Source organism: Arachis hypogaea, chromosome 5, assembly GCF_003086295.3.
Source record: "Arachis hypogaea cultivar Tifrunner chromosome 5, arahy.Tifrunner.gnm2.J5K5, whole genome shotgun sequence".
Taxonomy (NCBI): Eukaryota; Viridiplantae; Streptophyta; class Magnoliopsida; order Fabales; family Fabaceae; genus Arachis; species Arachis hypogaea.
In genome coordinates, this window is record NC_092040.1 from 107,724,902 (window position 1) to 107,744,145 (window position 19,244).

Sequence of the window (19,244 nt, forward strand, 5' to 3'; positions counted from 1 at the left end):
TTAATCCTATTATTTAATTTATTTTGTCAAAATTTTTTTTAATTAAGCTGTTTACTAAAGTGGCGCTTCTAGTTAGATTTTAATAAAACAGGTAGTGCTAGACTTTCTCATTACACCGTTCATGCTATTCTTCTTCCATAAAAAGGGAAAAAAAAAAAGAAAAGAAAAGGTACACAGGCTATTCAGAAAGAATCAAGAAATCATCCCATCCAATTATCCAAAGCGACTGTAATAATCAGAGTAGTGTTTGATATGTAACTACCGAGAGTACCGACAATGAACCATCTTGTCCTCTGATCTCATCGCAAATTAGAGAAATTACAAATTACAAATCCATTACAAATTACAAATCCATCACACAGCACAGCCTCGGCTAAGAAACTCTCTCTCTCTCTCTCTCTCTCTCTGTTCCGAAGCTGCATTGCACTTTCGGTATTCTGTTGCCTTCTGTGTCACTTGCAAGACAACAAAATCGCTAAGCGCCTAACAACAAATACGTAACAGTAACACCCAATGCAATGTGCTCATTGCGTTGAGGAGATTCATTCATCCATTCGTTCATTCATAAACAATCTCATTAAGTGACCTTTCCTCTCTTCTATAGCCTGTAACGAAGGGGGATCTGTCTTCTCTCTCTCTTTCTCTTTGTCAACATGGGAACTGCAGAAGAAAGAGCCATTGCTGTCATCATGGTTGGAGGCCCCACCAAAGGTACGTTATCTCCCCCAATGAACATCGATTTTTCATTCCAAATCTTGATTTTCTTAACCGCCTCATCTTTCTAATCTAATATTCACTTGGAAATTTCACATTTTTGGTTTTCTTCTGTGGAATTGGACTTGATTCAATTGTTCAATTTGGTTTGATATCAATAGGCTTCGAACAAATAGTAGAGCCACAGATCTTAGATTAGTTTAGACCTGTAGAGTGAAGTTGTTTGTTTTTTTTTTAATTCAAATTAAAACTATTTAGCAATTATATATTATATTGATGTATTTGATTTTCTTGTGTCAAATTGGACTTGATTCGTTTTGTGGATTTTGATATCTATGGTTTCTGTGTTGTATTGCCTTTGGATTTGGAAGGTACTAGATTCAGGCCATTGTCATTCGACATACCTAAGCCACTTTTTCCATTGGCGGGACAACCCATGGTCCATCACCCAATTTCTGCTTGTAAACGGGTATGCATTCTGTAAAATTCAAAACGTGTCTATCTTGTCTGCAATGTTGTTTTCAAAATCTTGTTTGTGTTTTGTAGATTCCTAATTTGGCTCAGATTTATCTAATTGGTTTCCATGAGGAACGCGAATTTGCATTATTTGTTTCCTCCGTCTCAAACGAGCTTAAAGTCCCTATTAAGTAAGCTGTTTCTTCCAATCATCTTATAAACTTTCAGCGGATTTCAAATTTTTTTTTCATGGTAGTTTTTTCTATTGAGATTGCATTGGTTATTTTTGTCTTCCATGCTAATAATAGATATCTGAAAGAAGACAAGCCTCATGGGTCAGCTGGTGGTCTTTATAGCTTTAGAGATCAAATCATGGAGGATGATCCGGTTTTTGTCTTTACCCATGTCTTTGTCCATTGTTGACTATAATAAATTTGCTTATCATATGTTTGCTATATGGTATGGCTGAAATGGTTTACGTGATCATGCTGATTAATTATCCAATGACATTGATCACATTTTTTGTATGGCAGTCACATATTTTTTTGCTAAACTGTGATGTTTGCTGCAGCTTTCCACTACCGGAAATGCTCGGTAATTTCTATTCTGAAATTAGACTATAACTTTATCGTCTAAGCAACTTTTTGATGCTGCTTCCTTTTCTATTCATTGTGTCATATTCCGGATTACATTTGCAGAATTGTAACTCTGAATCTTCCTTGAAATGTCTTAATAATTATTACATGGCTGGCAGAACAACTAATTAGCACTGTCTGCATTTGTGCTTGCAGATGCTCATAGAAAATATGGTGGGATGGGAACAATATTAGTTGTTAAGGTTGGACAATACAACACACAAAATTGTTATGTTGTTAGCATGAAATTTTGGTGATTAGCATTCAATTTATTTTATTTATCCATTTTCAATGTTGAAGGTTTCGCCAGAGTCGGCCAGTGAATTTGGGGAATTGGTAGCTGATCCAGTAACCAATGAACTGTTGCATTACATTGAGAAACCTGAAACTTTTGTATGTTCATAATATAAGCTTATACTGTGAATTGCCGAACAAAAGTTTGAAAATGTTTCCTCTGCTCCTGCTATTTTTTGACATCTTATTTGGTAACCAACTGAATGCAGGTAAGTGATCTAATAAACTGTGGTGTATATATATTTACACCAGATATATTTACTGCAATTGAGGGTGTTACTACTCAGCAGAAAAATAGAGGTCAGTAAATATCCTAGGCTAAGAAAATATATCTTATAATTAACTAAACATGAACTTGCATTTAATTAAAACATTTGAAAATCTTCACACCATTCATTTGTTTCGTTTATAGGAACTTCAAGATTTGTTGAGTTTGTCATATTGTATAGAATCTCATTCTAGTTATATTGCATTCTATTTTCAGCTAATCTAAGACGTGTCTCCAGCTTTGAAGCAATGCAGCCAGACACAAGGTTTGTTGTTATAAATTATAGTTATTAAATTATTATAGGACTTGCAATACAACCCAAATAATTTCTGAAGAGAGAAATTTTCAAATATTTTTCGATCGAAACATTCTATGATTGTCCTGATCATTTCACATCAGCAGCAGCAATTCATAAAATAACTAAGCTTAGCTTTGAAATGACTAGCAGTGCATGAAAAGGTTGAATCATGATTGGATCCTTTTCCTGAAATCAAAAGAAACTTTAAAGTTTATCAAGTTTTAAGACTTGTGAGCTGCAGAAGAGATTAGACCAGATTCATATTTTAAGTAGAAAATTTAGGTTCACTTTTAAATCCTATTTCTAACGATTAAGACAGTATGTAAAGTTAAGTTTCATTTTGAAATCAATTTCTGAGGTGCTTAAACAAAAATAACAAACTATAATAAAAGATAAAGGAGTTCAAAAGATGGTACACCAGAAAATATATTGGTTCGGCTAATAATGCCTACGGTTAGTTCTAAACAAGTATTGAGAATTTCAATATTTGAGTAAGTGTTACAAGATAATAGTCTTCCTAGGCTTAACTTGACTCAGATTCTCAAGAGTTTAAGAATTTTATATATTATTGTCTTAAACCTTCTCAAATTTAACTCGATTCAAATCACCATTAAATTTAAGAACCTTATATATTCTTGCTTCAAGCCTTCTCAGACTAAAAATGATCACTACAAGATCTGAAATTCTTGTTCCAAGAGATTATCAAGTGTAGGAACTATTTAGATACGTGTTTATCAACAACAACAATAAAGCCTTGTCCCACTAGGTGGGGTCAGCTATATGAATCAAATAATGTTATTGAGTTTTATCATGTATCATGTCTACAGATAGATCGTTTACATGAAATCTCGTTTGACCACTTCATGGATGGTCTTGCTAAGTTTTCCTCTGCCTTTTACCGCTTGTCCATCTTTCATATCATCCACCTTCCTAACTGAGTGTTCTGTCGGTCTTCTTCTTACATATCTAAACCACCTGAGACGCGATTCTACTATCTTTTACAATAGGTACTACTCCAACTCTGTTTCTTATATCTTCGTTCTTTATTCTATCCAATCACATATGACCACTCATCCATCTCAACATCTTTATCTCTACCATACTTAACTTATGTTCGTGCTCCGTTTTGGCCGTCCAACACTCTGTACCTTAAAAGTATAGCTGGTCTGATAACAGTGCGATAAAATTTACTTTTAAATTTTAAAGGCACTTTTTTCTCACATATAAAATCAGACACACTCCACCATTTTAACCAACCTGTTTGAATCCTATAATTTATATCCTATTCAATCTTTCCATTATCTTGTATGATGCACTCAAAATACTTAAAACGTTTAACTTTTCGTAAGATATTTTCTTCAATTTTCACCTTTGTATTAGAGTTTTCCTTCGGCGGCCGAACATACATTTCATATATTCTGTCTTATTATAGCTTATGCGTAAACCATACACTTCTATAGTTTTTCTCCATAAATCCAACTTCTTATTTAAATTTTCCTTTGACTTTTCCATAAGGACGATATTATCGGCAAAAAGCATGCACCATAGTACAGACTCTTCGATATACTATGTGAGTACTTTCAAAACTAATGTGAAAAATGTATGGATTTAAGGATGATCCCTGGTGTAATCTTATACCAATAAGAAATTCCTGTTACACCACCTTTAGTCTTCACACTAGTTATTACACGAATATATGCGATCCTTACTCTCTTTCTTTGCAAAACCTTCCATAAGACCTTTCTTGGTACCTTATCGTACGTTTGTTCCAAATCAATGAACACATTGTATATCTCTTTTATTACTACGATACATCTCCGTCATCCTTCTTAACAGGTATATCGCTTCAGTGGTAGACACGTCTGGCATAAAACCAAATTGGTTCTCTATTACTTGTGTCTCTTGTCTCAGTCTCCGTTCTATCACCCTTTTCCATAACTTCATGACATGACTCATGAGTTTGATCCCTCTATAGTTTCGCAACTTTGTATATCCCCCTTATTCTTGTAAATAGGTATTAATGTATTTTTTTCCACTCATCTGACATCTTCTTTCTCGTCAAGGCACTTCCAAACTTCAATCGGAATATAATCGGATCCTACTGCCTTGCAATTTTTCATCCACTTTAGAACTTCTTTTACCTCGAAATCTCGAATCCTTCGATAATAGTCAAAGTTTTGCTCTTCTTCCCTCGTACATAACCGACCAAGGCTCGGAAAAGTCTTCTATCATTCATTAAATAACTCGTAGAAATAGCTTTTTCACCTTTCATTGGTCTCCTTTTGAGCCAAAACCTTTTCGTCTTTATCTTTTATGTACTTAACCTGATCTAAGTCTCTCGTTATTCTTTCACGTCTCTTTGAGATATATATATATATATATATATATATATATATATATATATATATATATATATATATATATATTCCTTCTTTCTTGTCTAAAAACTGGTAGAGATCCTCATATATTCTTGTTCTTGCTTCACTTATAGCTACTTTTGTCTCTTTCTTAGTTGTCATATTTTTTTCAATTATCTGCATTTTGGCATAAAAATCATTCCTTAAAGCACGCCCTTTTTGTCTTTATCTTTTCTTGTACACTCGCATTAAACCACCAGGATTCCTTATCTCTTAGTCATATCCTTCTAGATTCACCAAAATTTTCTTTTACTGTTCTTTTAATAACTTCTGTCATTTCCCTCCACATCTCTTCCGCGTTTCCATTTCCATCCTATTTTGCTTTTTCTCCTGCTCGTCTTAGAAAATTTCTTTGTCTTCCATCTTTCATCCGCTACCACTTTATCCTTGGGTTTTTTGTACGATGTTTTTTCCTTAATTTTTGCTTAAAGCGAAAATTCATGACAAACATCCTATGTTGTGTTGTTAAAAATATTACAAAGAATAACTTAGATTACAAACAGTTAAAATAACTCTTCTGAGCTAAGAAGAGTGTACCAAAGAAAGAAGAAAATATGAGAACTTGAGCATGAACATTTAGCAAGATTTTCGAGCAGCACCAAGTTCTTCTTAGTTCTCTTTTGGGCTCCGTGACATATATATAGTGAGAGTAAGCCATAATGACGTTGGAAATCTTTTTCTCTTTTCCTGTGTGCTTGAGTACACAACTTTTTTGCTTGGTATAGTACTTTTAACATACAAGAAAAATTGTTTTGTACTTATAGTAGATGACATATGACTGAGAAAGCTTTTTTTTCAAAAGCTCTAGCTTGATCAACACGCTCACATTTTAAAGCCATAATGTTTTTCGTTAGTTTGGATGCTTTTCTGAAGTCTTGTGATGACGTATTCCTTGCTTCTAGGTGTTGGAATTAAGTCTTCATATCTTTTGAGTTGGGTTAGTAACTCAAATATGCTATGAGGTGTTTTCACAATAAATGTGCCCTTCTTAGATTTTATATTTTTTTAATTGGAACAAATGACTTAGAGAAAAAATTTATAGTATGAATGAATGGAATTTTTAAATTACATTTGTCTTCATTAATGATTAACACTAAATTCAAGATATGGAGCTCATGAGATTTTGGTCTAGTAGCCTAACACTTTGGATATCTAATTACTTACCTTTCGAATTAGATATAATTTTTTTTTTTTTTGCATGTAGTCATTCGTATGTCTATATGTAGATGCACTTACTTTGTGCACATTTTTAAGCAGTTCCAGAGGATGAAGTGAAATTGGAAATTGTCATGAAATGCTTTCCTCGTAATTCTGCCTGAATGGAAAAATTCAAGTATGAGAAAGAAATTGAAATGTAACTACTTCTCTTATTAATGAATGTTTCTTTCTTAGGGTGGTCTTTCCTCTATACTCCCACCTTTCCATCATAGTTTTCATTGGACTTGACAGTGACAAAAGTGAGAGGGACACTGCAACTTATAATGAATTTTAACTTTATTTAAAAAAAAGAGTAAAACCCCACTATGGTCTTTAACTATTTCGTTAACTCTCATTCCGCCCCTCATCGATTGGAAAATGATATTGCGGCTCCCTAACGATTAATTTCGTTAGACATTCTACTCCTTCCGTTAATATTTTCATCCATAGCTAACGGATTTTGCCTATATATCACGTTAGTTGATGACGTGTCAAAGAACCATTCCAAAGGAAAAAATGCTTCCTGCTATGTCAACAATATGCTGCAGTAAAATAGGACAATTAAATTCCTGAAAAATCTTTTAGGAGATATTTAAACCCCTAACTAATTTAAACATAAATCTATAATGAACCATGAAGTAGGACAAGTATCCCTAAATTTCAACAAGTCATTGTACCTGCTATTGCACTAATTGTTGGCCTTGGTTGGTAGTAGCCTTAGTTCCTTGCTGCTGATTCTTCTTCTTCTGTTGCAAAGATTTTATTTGATGACATGTGCAAAAAATGGTTGGTCTCGAATGGTGTTACTTTTACCACTTTGATTGATGGACAATACAAATATGGAAAATTGAATTGGCCTAGAAGAATTTTCAGGTAATGATCAATTAAGGCATTAGGCCGGACTTGATCACGTACAATGTGCCGATCAATGGCCTTTGCAAGATCTGCGATTTGAAAGAAGCTAGGGAACTTGTGAATGAGATGAGTGAGAGATGTTTAAAATCACACAAGATCACGTTCATAACATTAATAGATGGATATTGCAAAGAGGGGACATAAAATTTGTATTGGAGATCAAGAAAAAAAATTGAAAGGGATTGAACTTGATGAGGTAGCTTTTTTACGCTCATACAAGGACTTTGTAGAGAAAAAAAAAAGAGAAGGAGGGGCAAGGAATTGAGGCTGCTGTCAACCAAGGCCAGCAACCAGTGCAGCAAATACAATGGCTTGTTGAAATTTAGGGATACTTGTCCTATTTACAAGAATAAGGGAGATGTACAGAGTTGTCAAAACTATAGAGGGATCAAACTCATGAGCCATACCATGAAATTATGATAAAAGGTTATAGAATGAAGACTGAGACAAGAGACAAAAGTAACAAACAACCAATTTGATTTTATACCAGACAGATCCACCACTGAAACTACATACCTGTTAAGAATGATCATGGAGAGGTATCGTAGTAATAAAAGGGATTTACATATGGTATTTATTGATTTGGAAAAAGCGTACGCTAGGGTGTCTAGGGAGATCTTATGGAAGCTTTTGGAAAGGAAGAGAGTAAGGATCACATATATTCGTTCAATTAAAAACATGTATGATAGAGCTACACCTAGTATGAAGACTCAAGGTGATGTGACGGAGGAATTTTCTATTGGTATAGAATTACACCAGTGATCATCCTTAAGGATATACCTTTTCACATTAGTCTTAGAAGTTCTCACAGAGCATATCCAAGAGCTTATGCCATGGTGCATGCTTTTTGCTGATGATATCGTCTTTATGGGAGTCATGAAAAGACTTAAATAAAAAGTTAGATTTATGGAGAGAAGTTTTAGAAAAGTGTATGGTCTCTGCATAAGCCGTAGCAAAACGAAATATATGGAATATAAGTTTGGCCGTCAAAGAAAAAACCCTAATACAGAGGTGAAGATTGAAGAAAACATCATAAGAAAAGTTAAAAGTTTTAAGTATTTTGAGTGCATCATACAGGATAATTGAAATATTGAATATGATGTAAATCATAGGATCCAAGCAAGTTGGTCAAAATAGCAGAGTGCGTCTAGTTTTATGTGACAAAAAAGTGCCTTTAAAATTTAAAGATAAATTCTATCGCACTGTTATCAAATCGGCTATATTTTATGGTACAGAGTGTTGGGCTGCCAAAGGAGCACGAACATAAGTTAAGTGTACCAGAGATGAAGATGTTGAGATAGATGAGTAGTCATACGCAATTGGATAGAATAAAGAACGAAGATATGAGAGAGAGAGCACCCAGTCAAAATGGTGGATGAGATGGAAGATGGATAATGGGTGAAAGATAGAAGAAGACCTAGAAACACCATCTATGAGGTGGTCAAACAAGATTTACATGTAAACGGTCTCTCTGTAAACATGATATATGGTAGAGTTCAATGTTGTCGTTTGATCCATATAGCCAATCCCACCTAGTGGGACAAGACTTTGTTGTTATTGTTGTTGTTGTCCTACTTCATGGTTCATTATGGATTTATATGTCTATGTTTAAATTAGTTAGGAATTTAAGTGTCTCCTAAAATTTTTTAGGGGTTTAATTTTCCTATTTTACTGCAGCGTATTGTTGACACAGCAAAGGACGTTTTGTTCCATGGAATGGTTCCTTGACACATCATTAGTTAACGTAATACATAGGCAAAATCCGTTAGCTCTAGATGGAAATATTAACGGAGTGGGTAGAATGTTTGGCGAAATTAATCGTTAGAGGCCACAATATCATTTTTCAATCGACGAGGGGTGGAATGAGAGTTAGGAAAATGGTTAAGGATCGAGATAGGGTTTTACTCTAAAAAAATGCCGATAACAAAAATTGAACTATATGTAAACTCAATATATAATTTCTAGTGTACATCATAAAATTATTATTCATCAGAAAAGGATCTTGAAATTCATGATTATTACAAATAAAAATGAGAAGAGTTACTAACCTTGATCCATGATGATAATGGTAGTAGGAAGAATTCACTTTGTCTATTCCTTTGCCTTTTTAATTCTTTCTTTAATTAAGTTATTGATGGTGAATAAAGAAAGACTTTATTCGTAGGAAGAGAGGACTGAATTCTGGTTTGATTTTTATAAAAACTAACTTCCATAAAGTTGGTTACATTTTTTAAATAATCATATAACTTTCTTTATTTTATTATTTAATTAAATATTTATTAAATCAATAAAGTAAGATACATCATACACGAGACATAATATAATTTCTTACATTTTCCCACTTGGCTCATATGTCGTTATTTCAATTGATGGTTTAAGAAATACATTTATCATAATACACATCTCTAAGCAATTACATGCATAGCTTAATTTATCATGATAAAAATAGAACTAACATGAGTCATAGCGATTGTACGTCACCTATTCAACATAGTCTCTTCTTTATATTGCAAAGTTAGTCACATTTTTAACATGAGCCATAATGAGGAAGTATATAACATAGTTAGTCCAACAATAATATCTTTATTGTAAGACAATACCTGCTTATTCTAATCCTATTATGGATACAACAAATTGAAAAATCAGGTAATACAGAAACATTAATTCATTTAAGCTCAAATTGTCAATCTTCATACAAAACAAACTTCATTAAACATATATTGATTCTATAAACACATAATACCCATCTTTTCAATAGGACTAGTAAATGTTTTGGGCAGTAACTCTTTAGTTAAAGGATCAACAACCATAATATTGGTGTTAATGTGCTCTATTGACACTCTTTGTTTCTGAACTTCTTTAATGATAAAGTATTTCAATTCCATATGCTTAGCATCTTTCGAATACTTTTCGTTTTTAGAAAAGAAGACTACTACAGAGTTATCCCAATAAATTTTCAACGGCTTAGTAATACTATCAACAATTTCAAGCCTTGAAAAGAAGTTTCACAACCACTTAGCTTGAATCATGGCCTCAAAACATGCCACAAATTCAACTTCCGTTGTAGAAGTAACAATTACTGACTACTTCACACTTTTCTATGATATTGCTTCTCCAGCTAACAGATACAAATGACCAAAAGTATATTTTCTTGTATTTACGCAACCGGCAAAATTTGAATTTGAATATCCAATCACTTTAAGGTGATTAGATCTTCTATAAGTAAGCATGTGTTCATTTGTCTCCTGTAGATATCTTAAAATTTTCTTTGCATCTTTCCAATGATCCAATTTTAGGTTACTTTGGTATCTATCAAGCATACATCAAACTCTCAACAACATATACATATGGAATTCTTTCCATCTGTTTCCGTCCCAAATCATTCTTTGGACATTACATGAGACTAAACGTGTCTCCTTTTTGAATTGGAACAGGTGATGCTGAGCAGTGTGTCATTCTAAATCTCTCTAATACTTTATTAATATATGATTTCTGAGACAATTCTAATAGTCCTTGTGATCTATCTCAAAATATTTCAATTCCAATCACATAACTTGTCTCACCCATATCTTTCATTTTAAAGCTATTAGAGAGATATTTTTTAATCTTGCTTAATAGACCAAGATCATTAGATGCAAGCAAAATATCACTAACATATAGAACTAAAATAATAAATTTACTCTCACTGACCTTAAGTATATATACTAATCAACAATATTTTTCTTAAATCCAAAAGTTAGAATAGTATCATTAAATACCGTTGATAGTGATTTCTTAAGTTTACACAACATGTGCTTTTTTCTTTCAACTAAAAATTCCATTGGTTGGTCCATGTAAACATCTTCTGAATTTCCATTAAAAAAGCGATTTTTACATTCATTTGGTGTAATTGTAAATCATAATGAGCCACTAAAGTAAGATAATTCTTAAAAAGTCTTTTATAAAAAACTGGTGAAAAGTCTATTTGTAATTAATATCATCCTTTTGACTAAAACCTTTGACAAGACAAACCTTGTAGCGTTTAAGGTTGCCATGAGAATTACACTTAGTCTTAAAGACCTATAGACACCCAACTCTCTTGCATCTTTTAGGTAATTCCACCAGGTTCCATACTTTATTTGTACCATTGATTTAAGCTCATCTTTCATGGCGTCTAACCATTTTATCAGCATTATCACCATTAATGACTTATGAGAAAGAAAGTGGATCATTAACAATACGCAAAATCAATTTCTAACTCTTGTAAATACACCACAGAGTCATTAGAAATAACAAATCTTCTTTTTCTTTAAAACTTTCATAATGCCATTTCTTGTGATTCTATTATCGGCTCTTCATTAATCATGGGAATAATAAGTTCTTGTTCCTCTTGATTGTTATTTAGTCCAACAACAGGAGGATCAGTAATCTATTCATGTTAATTGTTATTGGACTTAATAACATGTGGAATAACAACTCTAGAAGTAGAAGTACAAGTTGAAGGAACTTGTATTCTTACTTCTTTAATCTCCACATTTTGTGAAGTTGTACTTCCACTGGTCTCGTCATTCTCAATGAACTGTGCATTGTCAGTTTCAACTATTCTTGTACTATGAGTAGGACAATAAAATCTATACCCTTTTGATTTTTCTGGATAACCAATGAAATATCCACTGATTGTTCTTGCATCAAGTTTTTTTTCTTGTGGATTATAAACTATTATTGCTCCTGACATCCCCATACATGTAGATGCCTTAAACTAAGTTTTCTTTCGATCTATGACTCAAAAGAAACTTTAGGAACTGTCTTACTAGAAACCCTATTCAATAAATATATCACAGTTTTTAAAACATACATCCACAATGATATAGGTAAAGATGCATTACTTGTTATTGTCCTAACCATTTTTATTAAAGTACGATTTTGCCTTTTTGATACACTGTTTTGTTGAGGTGTACCTAGCATTGTGTATTGAGCATATATACCACATTTTTCAAGAAATTTAGCAAATGGACCTGGATTTGTCCTCTTTCATCATATCTTCCATAATATTCACCATCTCTATCTGATGATTTTCACCTTTTTGTCCAACTATCTTTCAACTTTATTTATATAAATTTTTAAAGCATTAACTGTTTGAGATACATCATAAAATAGATAAATATAACCATAACGTGAATAATCATTAATAAAAGTGATAAAATATTTTTTTATTGAATGAGTTTACATCAAAGGGTCTACACATGTCAATGTGTATAATTTCAAGAAGTTGGGTACTTTTGGTAGCTCATTTCTTTGTGTATTTTGTTTGCTCTCCTTTAATATAATCCACACAAATATTAAGATCAGTAAAATCCAAATTTGTAAGGATGTCATTCTTTATCAATTTGTCCATTCTTTTTTTTGGAAATGTAACCTAAACATTTATGCCACAAGCAGAACGTTCATTCACTAAATTATGTTTAGTGCCAACTTTATGATGCAAAGTCACAAGTGATTCAGCATATAAATCATCAAAGTTAAATTTATATAAACTATCAGAAAGTATGTTAGATCTAACAATATAGTTGTGCTTAAACAAACTGAAACAACTATTACCGAAATTAAAGGAATATCTAGTAACATCAAGTTTAGATAAAGAAACTAAATTTTCTTAGAAATACTTGGTACATAAAAAATGTCTAGCAAATCTAAATGAAGTCCAGTGTCAAGAATCAAACTATAAGCTCCAATAGCTTCTACTGGAACTTTATCTTTATTTCCCATGTAGACAAACTTTACATTTGGCCTTATGGTTCGGGTTGTAAAAAATCCTTGCATCAATTTAGAAACATGAGTTGTACCTCCAGAATCAATGCACCATGTATTCTGAAGAACTTCAATTAAGTTTGATTCAATAGATATATAAGCATAATTAAGTTTAATACCTTTCTTTTCAAACTAAGCCTTCCTCTTTAGACAATCATTTTAAAAGTGTCCAGATTTCTTGTAAAAATGATACTTGTCTTTCTTCTGGATTTCGGAAGAGGACTCAGCCATCTTTAATTTATGGCCCTTTTTCCTTTCCATGCTTTTTTCCAACTTTCTTCCCAACTCCTTGATGGTTCAAGTAAAGGATGGAATGATTTCCTTGATTCTTAAAGTCTGGTTTCCTCTTGAACTAACATGCTATACAACTCATGCATATTCCATTATCCTTCATGGTATTATAGTTCATTTGGAAAGAACTATACTCAGATGATAATGAGTTCAAAATGAACTGTACAAAAAATTTTTTATCCGCCTCCATTTCTAAGGACTTAAGTATTGTTGCAATATTTGTCATTTCAATGACATGCTCATGCATAGTACGGAACCATCAAATTTTAGGGTGGTCAAAGTACCCATTAATGTCTCAACAAGAGACATATCAGTAGTTTGGGAAGGACTTGATGTTTGTTATGCTCATTTGCATGAACATAAGACTATATCTGTTTGACTTTTTTCAAGTTTTATAATGAGCTTTTTTTTTTTATTACTACTAAGAACAATAATAGCAACAGATTTCTGAACTTGAAGTGCCAAATCAAGATCCAATACACCAAGGTGAAATTAGACTTGTTCATACTAATAAAAAAAATTCAGCCCATTGAACATTGGAACAGACATAGCATGCGAATGCAATGCAGAATTGCTACAATTAACACATACTTAATATTAACACTAAGTCATAAGATAACACATTATTCAGATTCAAAAAGTATTTATAGAAACATTCAAAGTATATTAATGTTCTCCTTTTAAGTGATATATCAAATATACAATAACACAATAATACTAATAAACTTAACTTTACTTAGCAAAGAAACATGCACCAATTAAAAATATTTAATATCTTTGAATTTTTAGATACTAGTAATAGCACACATATATGCCTACAATCATATTCATTAATTATAAGATCAACTAATCAACCTTTGGGTGATCCTTAAATATCTCATAACAATGAACTTTAATTAACATATAAATAATTATCATTTAATATCTATTTTATATGTAATTGACACAAAATTATAAACTTGAAAGTAACTAAAATTTTTAAATTTGACCACTTTAGTGATTAATAAATCTCAAATTTTTAATACAAAACTTTCTTTTATTATTACGAAAATAAAAGACAAAATCATACTGCATATACATTCATTTACTAAATAAAATATATGATTACTAAAGAAAGCAAAATCTACTGTTTATAATGGTCAATTATGCATGTGAACATGATATGCAAGCATAAATACATAATAGCGTAGCGTAACTTCGAAAGTAATATGCCATGCCTTGATCATTTAATTCATACGACATTCATCATATATATGTGCAAACATTGTAATCCATTATGATCATATAAATATCTTGCAATAAACAATCATACACGAAAACATGTAAACTGAAAATATAGTTACAAGTTCCTATAACTACAAATTTCATGTTACATTAGTTTTGCAGTAAAAATTTTATTTTTATGGATAATCACAAATTTCATAACCTAAAAGCTTTAATACCACATGTAAACTAAATATATAATTTCTAGTGTACATCATAAAATTATGATTCATAACTCATAAGAAAAGGATCTTGAAATTTATGATTATCACAAATAAAAATGAGAAGTTACTAACTTTGATTCATGATGAGAATGGTATTAGGATGAATTCACTTTGTCTATTCCTTTGCCTTAATTCTTTCCTCAATTAAGTTATTAATGGTGAGTAAAGAAGAAAGACTTAATTAGTAGGAAGAGAGGACTGAATTCTAATTTTCTTTTCATAAAAACCAACTTCCATCAAGTTAGTTACATTTTTTAAATAACCATACAACTTTCTTTATTTTATTATTTAATTAAATATTTATTAGACCAATAAAATAAGACATATTATACACATGAGACATAATATAATATAATTTCTTACACTTTAGACCTTTTGATCATAAAAGTTCAAACAGCATATTATAAATCATGTCTCATAGAAGTTTAAGTTGTTAGGTATAGGCAAAGTAAGAATTTAATTTTGTTTTGATATGAAGTCATAATGTGTTTTTCCAAAAGTACTCCATGTACACTAAAAATCAACCACTAAATCACCCACCATGTATTTATATATATTTATATTGATTCACACATTTTTCCAACTAAATAATCATTTATCAGAATAATAGAATAACAAAATCTGCAATGGATGAATAATCAAACTTGTGTACAGTAGTCTAACCAATTCTTTTATAAGATGTCAAATACATGTATCTATTCTCAGTATCCAATTCACGTAGCATGGTTCATTTTTAGTCGTGCATAAATATATTGTTTGGAATATTTTCCACATGGCATCATTTCCAAATAACTATGAGGTGTATGGTTCAGTCAGCAAACTGATTGAGTAGACTTTACCTGCACTGCCTGGCAGGGCGGAGCTAGTCTTTTTACAGAATTGTGTAAAGAGAAAAAGGGGTGGGGAGGGGATATGTTAAAGTCTCTTATACAATGGCGACATAGAATATTGTACGAGTAATACATTTCACACAAGAAACATAAAAGGTTCTAATTCTTTAGTATAGAATCATTTATGGTGGAGAAAAAATATAAGAGAGGAAAAGAGAATTAAACTATTGGATACGTAATTAAACTATGATATGCATAAAACAACTTGAGCGAAAAGAAAAAAAAAAGACAAGGTACTTTTACAAGAAACATGGTAATTGGGCAACACAAGGTTGGCCTGCTGCTGGGGTATGATGCATGGTAGATGCACCACAATGCCAGTACTAGGGAGGAAGAATTTTTTCTTATTTCAAAACCATTTGTAATTGTTTTTTGTGTATAATTTTATATATAGGATCTACTTCTTTTGGTACAACTTGAGCCTTGTGAATAACGAGCTATTGCCTGCTTCATTTCTCTCTTTTAGTCTCTCAGCTTAGCGTTCATAATTGAGGATATATTTTTCATCACATATTGAGATCATTAAGCTTTTGGAAGAAATAAATCAATAACATACAGCGAGGAAATTACAGCGACAGTTTACTTTCTGTTTTGTAGCATTAGAACCATGGTTCATTGTCACATCTGACTTTGAAGAACTCTTCTGCAGGAATCTTTCTTCCGATTATGTCAGATTGGATCAAGATATCCTCTCACCTCTTGCAGGGAAGAAACAGTTATACATTTATGAAACCAAAGACTTCTGGGAACAAATCAAAACTCCTGGGTATGCCCGAGTAATAAGTTACTTGTTCATAGTTTCCTTAATGGGGAATTATCATTAGAAATGATGACTTAATTTCTGCAGAATGTCCATAAAATGTTCTGCCTTGTATCTTTCCCAATTTCGTCACATCTCGCCACAACTATTGGCAAATGGAGATGGTATTAAGAAAGCCAGCATCAGTGGTGATGTTTATATTCACCCATCTGCTAAAGTGCATCCAACAGCAAAGGTTAATGTTTAAGAGCTTTGAAAATAAATAAATAAAAACAAATATTTTATAAAAAAAAATCATCTGCCACATTAGATACCTTATGGCATGCAAAATTGCAAATTGACTTATGCAAGTGTCATTGAACAGATTGGCCCTGGTGTATCAATATCTGCAAATGCTCGTATCGGAGCTGGTGCAAGGCTCATAAATTGTATCATCCTAGATGATGCAGAAATTAAGGTTGGTTTACAATGTTATCAGTTTGAAATGCATCACCATTTCCACTATGTTGTTTTATATTTTGTTTTGTTTAACAGGAGAATGCTGTTGTCATTCATGCAATTGTCGGATGGAAATCTTCTATTGGACGCTGGGCCCGTATCCAGGCAAGTTTATAAATTTTGATTTTGATTCAAATAATTCTGAAAACTAAACCCATGTTTTGTGTTCTCTCTTAGAACAATGTACACCATCTGTATATCTGATAGATTGAGGCAGTTAGAAACTTAGAATAATTCATTATAATGTCATTAACTTTGGAAAGTAGATATTCACATTTATGAATAGTACTACACACATCTTCAGCCCGAGCACTAGAGCATAATCTGCTACTACATCGAATAACATTAAGCGTAGAAAAGGCATGGCTTAGTTTGCTTTATTTTTCGAAGAAATGCTTAACAAATAGCATTTAGTTGTAATATGATTTTGACAAGAGATATGTTATTTGTACTCATTCTGGTTTCATACACTGAGCCAATACATACCACTATCATTCTGATAGGTAGCGTTTGTTTTGAGATACTTAGACAGGGATTGAGAGACTGAGACTCAGTATCATGTTTATTGGTTTCAGAGACTGATACTAAAATTTTTATCTCTGTCTCCAAAATTTCAGTATTTCAATACCTCCAAAAAGTGGGGACACAGAGAACTAAAATTTTTAGAGATGAAGACTGAAACTTTAATAACATTTTATACCTAAAATACTTTCATTTCAATTAATTAATTTCAATTTCATCCTTTGTGCAAATTAAATTAAAGTTTCATTCTTGTTTCAATTTCTGTCTCCCATTTTGCAGCAAACAGAATATTGAGATTTATTTCAATTTCTGTGTCTTAGTCTCTGTCTCTCAGTCTCAATCTTTCTGTCTCTATCTCTCCACCAAACATTACCATAGAGCGTGAGATCCACATGGGATGGGTCACACACCCCATCCAATAATGGAAACTTTTGTCAAACCAATATATGGCATAGACACCTTCATAAAGAAATGGGTTGTTGTCAAACATCCCTATGACTATAACCGAATCATTTTAAATCTTGGACAACATTGAAATTTAACATTATATGCTTTTGTTGGCCTTTACCTAGCATGAATGTTCCCTCTAGCTAACCGGAATTTGATCCTCTCAGCAGGAAAATCCTTTTAACCATATCAAATGTAATTTCCAATTAAGAAATCCATTCCCCGAACTAGCCTCTTACATTTTTATAATCAATCATGTTGACGGCAATGTGCCACATTCATTACCTCTTGACAGTGTTACTTCATTGCATTTTCACCTTCTATCGTTATATTTCATTTATTTTTCAATGTATCGGCTAACTTGATAAAACAATTCAGGCTAGCGGAGATTACAATGCAAAACTTGGGGTTACTTTGCTTGGTATTTTTCTTAACCACCTCTGAATATTGTTTCTCATTTATTTATTTTTATCCTAAATATTTTCTTGATGTTAAGGAAGTATGAAAGAGAAAAATTAAACGTACTAATTGTGCGAATTTTGCTCGGTTAATTTGGTGAATCCAGGAGAATCTGTGATAGTTGAGGATGAGGTTGTGGTTGTTAATAGCATTGTCCTTCCACACAAGACCTTAAATGTGAGAGTTCAAGATGAGATTCTTTTGTAAACTCCCTTATTGCTTTGCTCCTAGTATTGGCCTCTTCTTTTGCTTGTGATCTTGCATGGGATTATGTATGATTTCTAGTTTTGAAGCCAAAAATGGCTACATTTGTGCTTAGTACTCGATTCCATGCACACATCAGCGGTGCTATCAAATGAAATTATTAGCAAGTATATGACATTTCTTCAGCCATTTTCTTATAGTAGATATTAAGTTTTACAAAACTACTATATGGACACAAAATAGTCATTATGTATTTGTGTATAAATATATGTGGTGTTTAATTTATTTTTAATATATATTTTATATTTCAATATATATTTTATACATGTGACTGATTTGGTAGCTAATTTTTAACGTATACATTGCATGGTTGTAATTTTGCATTGAATGGCATTTTAATAACTAGTTCATTTCAATAGTTAATTTATAATAAATTAACGGGTTAAGTACTTTTTTCGTCCCTAAGGACTGGGGTGAAAATCAAATTCGTTTCGGACCTTTTTTTATTAAAATTATCAACAACGTTACTAAACGTTTTAAAATTATTCTTTTCATAAAAAATAATAATGCTTTGACGATTTTGCCCTTAAAACAAAAACAAAAAACCCCTCTCCCCCACCCTCATCACTAACCCCCTGTCCCCTGCATCAACGCACGTCTCTTTCTCTTTCACTCTTTCTCATCTCTAACACCACCCACTACCTT

General features: G+C 32.1%; 1 protein-coding gene across 1 annotated transcript; it reads left to right on the top strand.

The window, feature by feature from the left end:
- Positions 1–168: 168 nt before the first annotated feature.
- On the top strand, positions 169–18,865 carry LOC112802578 (uncharacterized). The gene is made up of 15 exons (XM_025845843.3): positions 169–711; positions 1,086–1,183; positions 1,261–1,361; positions 1,479–1,557; positions 1,704–1,764; positions 1,962–2,008; positions 2,106–2,198; positions 2,309–2,399; positions 2,584–2,632; positions 16,299–16,415; positions 16,497–16,644; positions 16,774–16,866; positions 16,944–17,012; positions 18,255–18,297; positions 18,442–18,865. The coding sequence occupies exons 1-15, from the start codon at positions 654–656 to the stop codon at positions 18,540–18,542; spliced, it is 1,248 nt and encodes a 415-aa protein (XP_025701628.1). The 5' UTR covers positions 169–653; the 3' UTR covers positions 18,543–18,865.
- Positions 18,866–19,244: the final 379 nt, after the last annotated feature.